General features: G+C 56.3%; 1 protein-coding gene across 1 annotated transcript; it reads right to left on the bottom strand.

Annotated features, from left to right (window-relative positions):
- Positions 1–521: 521 nt before the first annotated feature.
- On the bottom strand, positions 522–8,945 carry NRN1 (neuritin 1). Its single transcript, XM_060164288.1, has 3 exons — positions 8,842–8,945; positions 4,593–4,737; positions 522–1,582 (listed from the first exon to the last, which is right to left on the bottom strand). The coding sequence occupies exons 1-3, from the start codon at positions 8,894–8,896 to the stop codon at positions 1,354–1,356; spliced, it is 429 nt and encodes a 142-aa protein (XP_060020271.1). The 5' UTR covers positions 8,897–8,945; the 3' UTR covers positions 522–1,353.
- Positions 8,946–9,784: the final 839 nt, after the last annotated feature.

The following is a 9,784-nucleotide window of genomic DNA, read 5'->3' as shown; positions in this document are numbered from 1 at the left end:
CCCCTCTGTGAGAGCCCTTAGTGGTGGTTCCTCTGCAAGGTGCCTCTGGCCACCGCAGAGGAAGCGGCGTGTCGCCGGGAGGGCGCGGCCTGCGGGGCCGGTCGTTGAGGCTCCGACCCGCGTGGGTGTGTGTGTGCATTCTCAGCTGCGCGCAAGCCCAGTGTCCCCAGACCTCACCTAGAAAGGATCCTTGCCGTTTACTTATTTAAAATATAACCTCCTCTTTCTCTTAAGTAAACACAATCCCAGGGACGTGGCAAGGTGTCCTGGTGGAGGAGGGTCTGCTTGAGGACGGTAGGTTAGCAGGTGGCTTGTGAACAGGTGAACTGATCACCCGGCATCCTGTGTCCCTTCAGGTAACCCCGAGAGCTCGGCCAAGAAAGCAGGCTTGGGGCAGGAAATAGACGACACCCCCATTTCAAACAATAACTTTTATTTTATACTTCTCTATACTTTGTAGCAAATTTTTTTTTGCTGAATTTAATTTATAATAAACTTTTTAAATTACATCTCTCTTTTTTTAAAATCAAGGCTCTTTTATGTCAAAATCTTTTTTTAACTATATTTTAGATTAACATTTAACATCCCCCCCCTGTGATCTATACCATTGGATATTCAGGTATTACTGTATGTGTAACAGCTAAAACAAGAGGGAAACTCAAGGCAGTGGACTTGGAAAGGTGCATCAACACGAGCAGGTAAAGCTTAACCTCTCAGTGATTTCAGCAGCGTTTTTTTTCTGGCAGCCTGTACCTCTAACCCGAGGTTTCCTCAACCCCTTTCCTCTCTCCCTCCTAGCCTTAAAACACAAGGCCAACAACCCGTCCTTTCACTTTTCTCGAGGAGAAATGTGCAGTGGAAATGATCAAAACAAGATACTGTGTTAGAAAGACGTGAGTGTGAATTATTCACGAGATGCTTCTCTCTTCAATTCATTCCCCTGGCCTTCTCCTCTCCTCTCTTTCCTATTAGGAGGAGCCCGTAATTTGTCATGTATTAACATGATTAATATAGTAGGCGGCCCAGGGCCGTTCCTGAGATTCTTGTGCCAAAAAATAAAAATTAAAAAAATGGGGTGGGTTTGCCGTTTTCGTATTTCTGTGGGAAGACGGACTGAAGCTGAGGTCCGATGTTGGCTGTGCTTGCTTTGCTCACTGATCGGTAACATTTGGCAAATAAAACACAAAAAAACAAACGAAATCAAAAAGAGAACCAGGATTTCCCACAATCCTATGAGTGCTGTCAGCATCACAGAGAATCACAACGTCCCCAAAGAACGAATGGATCTTCCTCTCGATTTCCGGGAGCATGGCGTGAGTGTGTGTGGGCGCGCGGGGGAAGCCGGCCCCGCGCTCAGAAGGGAAGCCAGGTCGCTAGAGCTGCCAAGAGAGACGCCAGGAGCACGGAGAGCGCCGGAAGCAGGGACCCCGCCGCCCCGTTGCCGCTGCCGCAGAGTTCGAATAAGCTGCCTTGGATGTTGAGATTTTTGGATTCTTTTCTCAGTTTATCCCACATATCTTTCGCCCCTTCCTGGCAATCCGTAAGGGCTGTGACCGTGCAGCTGTGGAAATCCTCCCAGTATCTGGCGAGGAACAGAACAAAACAGAAGCGGGTTCACTTTGGGCGCGGGAAGGACCCCGGGCCTGCGCCCCGGGCAAACCTCCCGGCGCCCCCCTCCGACCTCGTCTCCGCCGGCCCGGCGCCGGGCGGGGCCCGGTGGGCGCTCCCGGGACCTCCGCGCAGCCTGGATGCCGCTGACCCAGGTGGAGGCCGCCCCTTCCCTCTCTGGTTCCGCGGCCCGGCGGCCGGGCCGCGCCCGCTGCGCCGCGCTGGCGCCTCGGCCTGCGCGAACAGATTGCTGGGCCTCCGCGGGCAACGCTAGGAAAACAGTGCTAAGCCTCGCAAGCTGCCGCCCATTAGTGCCTCCTGGCTTGCAAGCGGGTTGCTTGCTCGGAGCACGGCCCTCCCCTCCGGGCTTCCCGCTTCCTCCTCCGCCCGCCCCTTCTGTCTCCCTCCCTCCCTCTCCACGCCGCCGCGCACTCTCCCCGTGGCCTTCATTCTCCTCCGCTCCTCCTTTTGTCTCCCGCTTTCCCCTTCGCCTTCTTCCCTCTCCCCTTCTTTGTCTTCCTCCTTTTCCCTCCCCTCGGTTTTCCTCTGTTCCGTTCCTCACTTCCCCCTACTCGCTTGCTTCGGTCCTCCGTGGGCCCTCGCCTTGCTCTCCACGCCCCCCCGGCTCTGATTCGCTCCGGAGACTGCGGCCTGCCTCTCCCCTTCACGGGGTCGGTTAGTGTCAGCGCCCGGGCCCCCGGGGCTGGCTTCCTGGCCTCCTCCAGCTTCCTCAAACCCCAGAGCTCCGGCCCTGCCCTTCCCCCTCTCCCGAGGCTTCTTCGTGGCCCTGGACCTCCGCGGCCTTCGGGGTGTATTGCCAGCACCCCCAGGCCCGGGCTCCTGGGCCGGCGCGGTGCCCGCCGCTGCCAGCCTTCGAGGGACCCTACTCCCAGCCCTCCCCTCTCTCCTCTTCCCGGAGCCCCGCGCGGTACTCAGCCACTCGCTCCTCCTGGGCTCGGTTCCGAGCCCCGCCCCACAACCTTCAGCCAACTTGTCCTTTTTTTTTTTTTATTGTCCCCCTTTCTTCTGAAAACCCAAAATAGATCTCGAGACTAAATATCATTCCAACCCGTGATCGATTCCTGGGGCGCTGTCTCCTTTCGGGGCTGGGTCGATCAGTGAGCCTCGGTAACTCTGGGCGGGCTCCCACTTCGCCCGGGCCCTTAGCGCCAGGTCACCAGGGAGGGCCCTCCACGAAATGTGGTTGTTATTTTCTCCCCTCTCTCCTTTCTGCTCACTAGCCCGGACTGTAAGCACGATTTATCCTGGTTTCCACTCCCACCCCATCTTCTGGCTGACAGTCAAGTTATAAATGCTTGTTGGACGGCCTTGAGCAATGGCTGTTTTCTAATGACCTCCGTGAGTCTCTGATTTATGAGGACTGGGGGGCCTGGGGTGCAGGGCTTCCAGGTTCCTCAATTTGTAATAAATACTGAGATTTAGAGAAACCGAGAGGCGGCAGGACAGCTCTCTGCATAATTACACCTCCCAAAGGATGTCTAAATCTCTCCTTTCCTCATGCATGCCCAGATGGGGACAGGGCCTTCCTGGAAGAGAGACATGGTGGAAGATGACAGAATCCAGGTGGCACTGAGAAGAGGTGGGCTTCAGTGCCACCAACAGCGTGGGAGCCTTGACCCAGCTGTGGCTGCCACCTCTGAGAGGGGCCCGCCTCATTTCCATTTTCCAGGACGAAAGTCCTGCTAAAAAATTAAAATAGCTTTGGAATAACCAAGTTCTGGCAAGTGATGGAGGATTTGAGAGCTGATCCGTATTTAGCCTCTTGTCCATCGTTATAGGTACATTTCTTACCTATCATCAGACACTTAGGATTAAAGTAGGTGGGTGTGCATCCCAGACCCAGCCTTTTGTCCCTTTCCTGATAGGAAAGTAGCAGCCACTTAGCCGCTGTGGCTTCTGGTGGCCACCAGGGTATTTAAGACTGTGTAGCAAAATTAAGGATGGTGCAGAAGATGGTCACTCCAACCTATGGGAAACAAGGAACACCTTTTGCCTTGGCTTTATTGGAAGGACCATTATGGGGGTGGGGAGGTTCACAACTATTTTTGAAAAATGAAGTAGCAGTGTGTGTGCATGTGTATTGCAGAAGATGGGAGTATTTCTAAGGTCTGCAGCAGCTAAAATGCAGCTGGTCCACCACAGTAGGGCTCTGCTACCCTCATTTGCCAGTGGGAGCTGTGCTTTCCAGCCAAGCTCTGGAAAAAACGCCACTGGGCCTGTCCATGAACTCCCTCCTGGCCTGGCCTGGGGACACCTTGCAGATGGAGGAGGGAGGGGGGAAGCAAGAAAGGTAACTACTCTAAAGCTCCGAATTGGCTACCAACTCCGCAGAAGTGATCACTGGACATTTGGGACATGCTCCTCTTGGGCAAAGTCATTGGCACAAAACAAAATATTCTTTCAGTCTCTCTCCTAGAAAGAGGAAGAGGGATCTGCACTCCCTTGGTGCTCGCGAATTTTCTTGGCGGGCACCGGAGGGGAGTTTTATTAGAGGAAGTGGACAAAATAGGGGAGTGCCTTTCCTTTTAAGCGAACCTAGTAGAACTACCAAAAACGCCCCTCAAACCAAACCAACCGTTCTTCAGGAAGTGCTCATTCGCGCAGCAGGAAAGGGAGACGAAGACGGCCTCAAAGCGCAGCGAGGAACTGCCAGCTGCTCTCCAAACCCTCGTCCCCGGTTCCAGCGCGTGGATTGCGCGCGCCTCTGTGCGCGCGGGTCAGGCTGCGGAGGGTGGGACTGGGCCCGGCGGAAAGGATCATCCTCTGCCCATCCCAGGCCACAGGGTCCCCTTGGGCGGGGCAGGCCCCGGCAAAGGCCTGAGGGTGGGAGCCAGAAGGTGAGAAGGCGCGGATTCGCACTGGTGCCAAATACAGACCGCCGGCGGGAGGCGGGGCGCCCTCCCACCTCCGCAGCGCCCCACCCCCCGCGAAAGGAAACCTCGAGGGCCAGAGAGAACACTTACGTGCACACGGTCTTGATGTTGGTCTTGTCATCCAGGCCCTGCGGGTAGTTGGCCATGCTGTCGCCCAGCTTGAGCAAACAGTCCGAAAAGCCCTTAAAGACCGCATCGCACTTGCCCGCTGCTCTCACGGCCTGCACCAGGTACGCTGCGGGGAGGAGGGAACACCGGTCAGCAGGACCGCGACCCCGCCCCGCAGCCCGACGGCCCGCCCGCCTGGGCCCGGCGCGCCTCACCCCGTCCAGCGGTGTCCACTAGCGCCCGGGCTCGGGGAGCGCCAGGTCCAAAGGTGAATGAACGGTTTGGCCCGAGAACGAGCGACCCGCACCCAACTGCGCGTCTTCTGCGGATGGCCGGTGCGTGAGCGGTGTGGACAGGGGAGGCGAGGCCCTTCCTATTGTTCTACTCCCTCCCGCATCTGGCTCCATCTCTTTTTCTGTTTCCATCGCCCCCTCTTCTCACCTCCCCCGCCTCTTTTATTTCTCTCTTTCTCCTCACTCCCTCCTTCGTTTCCCAACGTTTCCCAGCGAGCCCGTCAAGGGTCTCCAAGTGAGATCTTCCCTTTCTGAGGTGACGGAGGGGGTCCGAAAACACAGCGCGGGGGCGAGGAAGGGGCTGGGAGGCGGCAGAGCCGGGGGCCGGGAGCCGAACCGAGCGCCACGTCGGGCGAAGAAGCCTCGGGCTCGGCGGGCACTCAGCAAACACTGCTGAATGAACAAACTAATAAAGTCGCTGGAAGCTACCAGCAGCCACCGACATGGATTGTTTCACTCTAAGTCCGACTGTCTACCATGCAGTGTGCGTTCCTAGTGAGGTCCTCGCTCCCCGACCCCGAGAGACTGGGCGAGGGGACGAGTGGTCTGGGGCAGTCGCGGCCCGGCAGAGTCAGGATGTGTCTGAGCTAATGACCCCGGGTCACCTCCGCGGAGGCCAAACCCGTGAGGCCGGCCCCTTGCTTCCTTCCGCCTCTATCCGCGGCTCGGCTCCCCTGGAAAGACCGGCCACCACTCCCGCCAGCGGGAGGTGGGGGGGTGAGACCCTTCCTCGCCAGGCCCCAGCAGTGCGTCTCAGGGCCCAGATGGCTGCCGCCAGGGGCTCTCGGCCTCCAGCTCCGGGCTCTCTCCAGAGGGGACCGGGATCGCAGTCTGGGCGGTGGGAGGAGGTGAAGGAGAAGGGGTGGGGGAGGAAGAAACCCCGGCCGCACCGAGGCCCTCGCTCCTGGTCTCAGGTCGGCCAGACCCCGCGGCTCCAGGCGGCCGGCGCGCTGCCGTGGCCATTTCTCTCCTTCCCAAGGCCCACGAACTGGGCTAAAGATTCCGAGACGAGCGGCCAAAAGCACCCGGGACGCCAGGAGGGCGCGCATGAAGCGCAGATCTGCGCTGCTGGGGCGAGAGGAGGGGAGAGAAGGGGCGAATCTTCTCGGAATGGAATTCGGCCTCCAGTGCCTGGACCCTGAGCGCCGGGCCCTTCCCGGCAGTGTTCAGGGCGCCGCGGCTCGCGTGTGGGTGTCTCCGGGGAGGACCTCACCACCCCAAGCCGCCGGTGCCCAGAGCCGGGCCAGAAGCAGGCGAGCGGGAAGGTGACCGAAGCTGCAGAGGCCTCCGAGAGCGCACCGTTTGCAAATTGCTGCAGGAAGAGCTGGGCGGGACTTGCGCTTTCTAATCCGGAACGGGAAGCTCTGGGGAAGGGACTCGACCTCGGCTCGGGCAGATACGTAAACCGTTATCTATCTCCCGGTCCCCCTACGAAACAGTAAGAGCCCTTGCGACTGCAAGTGTCAGCTAGAACACTGAATAAACGAATCTTTGTTCCAACAGAACGCGGTCCCGATGAATTCAACCCTGCGCGGCGCCCTCTATAATCCGTACCACAGATGCTGCTTTGCAGCGAGGAAACGAAATAAAATACAGTCCATCCTCCCTCCCGCCCTGGCACCCGGCCTCTCCTTACCCCTTACCTCCACCCCCAAGACTCGGTGGTGAAAAAGTTGCCCCTAAGATGCATTGACACTATGTTAAAGGAGAATTGGGGTTCGCCGGGGTGGGGGGCGCGGGAAGCGTTCCTGTCGCGTTATCTTTCCAGGGGCTGCTGGAGGAGAAGACATGTCACAGCGCGCATGTGTGTGTGTGCGCGCGCGTGTAAAATAAGAAGTCGTGAAAATTTCTGTTTTTTTTTTGCAACTGTGACTCCGCGGTCTCTGGCTGGCTGGGGAGGCCGGGGGCTTGCGCGCGGGAAGTGTTTCGCAGGCTCACGCCTCCGGGCAGGGGGCAGCCGGCGCGACCCTGTCCGTCCTTCTTGAACCCTCGTTCAGCGAGGCTCGGGCGAGCGACCCAGGCTACTTCCCCGTTCTCTGCGGTGTCCGCGTCTTGTGCCTTTTCCTTCCGTTCATTCATTCGTTCGACCTCTCATTCATTCCAAACTTCCTCCCGCCTAGCCTTCATTTGCCTTCACCACCCCTCCACCTTCCCGTCCCTGCCCCACCCCCCGCTTTTCTTGCCAAATGTCAGTGATTTGGGACAGTTCCCAGCTGGGAATTAATAAAGATCGAGGCTCTGGTGCGGGAAAGGGCAGACATTCGGGAACAAGTATACTCCATTGCAATTCCACAGCCAACAAATGGTCATTTTCGGGCCGAGGTTACTGTGTTCCAAGCGTATTTCGCATACACAATCGCTGTCTTTTTTTTTTTTACCCCATCCATAGTAAGGTTATTTCCTACCGGGAAAGCAGATTACAATCCCTATATCAAAAACAACTGCTGTCTCCTGCTCTCTAAAAATCTGCAGGCTAACTGCAAAAGCCACATCCAGTTATTTCCAAGATTTAAGGGATTTGCTGCAATCAGAAATGTTCTTTATTTATTGCAGCTCTTTGCACTAATGTCAAAGATTCAAAACAGCCAGATTCAAAACAGCAAATCGTTTCTTAGAATTAAAAGCAACGTCAACATCCTGCATCCACACATTCTAAAGCCCCTACAATGTTCATGCAAAAAAACCAGATACTCAGAATCATGTCAAATGCATACAAAACCCACTGCAAAGAATCCATTTTAATATGCAGATAACTCCAAAGCCTGTTTCCCCCACATTTCTCGTGAAGAAAAATGTTATGCATTTCATCTCCTGCCCCAAATCGATTCCCTAAAGCCCCTCCACCCCCCGCAATACTGCAAGGATTTGTCTGCAAAGAATGCTACAGCCTGAAGTGATAGGCACCAACAATTCCCTCGTCTCCAGAAAACCCGTCTGAAGAGTTTCTATTTTTTCTCTTGTCCGTTCTATTAATAATCTGCTTCACTTTCACTTTTAGGCCACATTAATTAATGTTCTGACCCGCATCAGGGATGGGGGTTTTCTAGCGCTCCCTTCCATAATGCCTTCTTCATTTTGGATGAAAAAATGTGAACTTTTAAACAACGACAGTGTAGCTAGGACTCAAGATTCCTTAACATAAAATGGGGACTATATAAACCCACCCGTAATCAGTCCCAAACAAACAAAAATAACAGGCACCCAACACGACATATTGCAAACACTTCTTAACCCCTTCTTATAGAGAAAATACTGATGCCTATGTGGAAAGGAACAGGCAAATGAGCATAGAAAATTATATCCACATATATTTAGCTGAACTCAAGCTCCTCAATGATAAGCATATTAAAAGATGTACTCTGGGGTTCCCTATCATTCTCAGTTTGCCCCCCAGCCCGGTCTGCGTTGCCCGGTATCAATGCTGCAGCTAGGATACTGGGGCTGGGGGGGGCGGGCGGGAGGATGACAAAGTTCTAAATGCTGCAGTCTGAACCCCAGAATATCTTTGCTTTCTGCACATAAACTTTCCAGTTGTAGCTGCCTAGCCATCTTGTTCCTGCATTCACCTTTTGACCCTTAAAAATAATACCTTGCAGTATCGCAGGGACCAGTGCATTTCCCCAGAGCGCACCAAACCTGGTGAACCCAAGAGAGGGGAGCAAAAACGGACGTGCGCTTTGGAAAAAGGGGGAAAACCCCTCCAGAAAACGCCAGCCGCACACATTTCCTGGCGAACGTTTGGAGTCTCTCTCCCCCCCCCCCTTTTTTTTAGGAAAACCAACCCGGGACGCGCGAGTCCCTTGGATCCCATGTCCCACCCCTGGAGGTTTGCCGCCTTCTCCGCACCCCAGGGCGGCCGCGGGCCAGTCGGTTCCTTTGGGCACCTCGGCCCCGGCCGTCCGCCGTACCTCCGCGAGCCCGGCTCGCCGGCCACTTACCTATTTGCACCGCGAGGATCAGTGAAATATATCTGCCGTTCAACTTAAGTCCCATCCTACGTTTAGTCAAACCATTTGCGACCGCAGACCTTTAAATAGTTAGTTTAGAGAACGCGGGGGGAAGCTGAAAGATAGGCATTGCCAACAAGTTCCAGGAGCGACGGAGACTTTATGCACGGGGAAGGCAGAGGGAGGAGAGAGAGAGAGGGAGCGAGGAAGAGAGAGGGAGAGGGGGAGGTGCTGGGAATGGTTCACTCCATTAGGAGGGGCGGAGGAAGTACAGCCTCACGCCCACGAGCAGGCCTGACGTGGGGGATGACACGGAATGATTCTTTTTCAAAAAAAATAAAGACACCTTGGTAGAGAATCGCCATTTATAGTCATCAGAAGCTCGAATTAATCAGTTATCTCCAATTAATGTGCGATCCGAACGAATTCTCGCCTCTCGGAGGTGACCATTTCCCCAGCCCCGCGGCCGCCCACCCCCCGCCCCCCTCCTTCTCGCTGTTCCCGGGCCCCCAACCCCGCCCCCTCTCTGCGCAGGACCGGGGCTCCCTCTCCCCGCCCCGCCCGGAGCCGGGGAGTCCTGGCGCGCCCACTCGATTGTTTCAACCTGCTCCCCCTTCCTCCACCAGCAACTCGGCGAATCCAGCCTCCTCCCTACGTTGCAGCGGGGTTTAAAGCAGCGAGAGCGGGAGAGGGAAGAACTGCTCAGCCGGCCCCGTTAATTCGACAGGCCCCTGGGCCGCCTGCCCCGCTGCACTGGCCTACTCTCTTCCTCCAACCCAGCAGCTGCACTCGGGGCACAACCTGGAGCGCGTGAGCACACACACACACTCACGCCCGCGAGCCGAGCGGAGCGCCCCAGACCCTCCCGCACACACGGCACGGGAGCGCGCGCACACGCCCAGGCCCGCGGGGTTTAATCTGCACACGCGGGGGC

Source organism: Lagenorhynchus albirostris, chromosome 10 (assembly GCF_949774975.1).
Source record: "Lagenorhynchus albirostris chromosome 10, mLagAlb1.1, whole genome shotgun sequence".
NCBI lineage: Eukaryota > Metazoa > Chordata > Mammalia > Artiodactyla > Delphinidae > Lagenorhynchus > Lagenorhynchus albirostris.
Note: the sequence above shows the minus strand (reverse complement) of the source record. Positions and strands in the feature narration are given on the sequence as shown.

Coding starts and splice junctions, on each gene's coding strand:
- NRN1 (XM_060164288.1), bottom strand. CDS start 8,896: ATGGGACTTAAGTTGAACGGCAGATATATTTCACTGATCCTCGCGGTG. Junction 4,738..8,841: donor GATCCTCGCGGTGCAAATAG/GTAAGTGGCCGG, acceptor TCCTCCCCGCAG/CGTACCTGGTGCAGGCCGTG. Junction 1,583..4,592: donor AACATCAAGACCGTGTGCAC/GTAAGTGTTCTC, acceptor GTTCCTCGCCAG/ATACTGGGAGGATTTCCACA.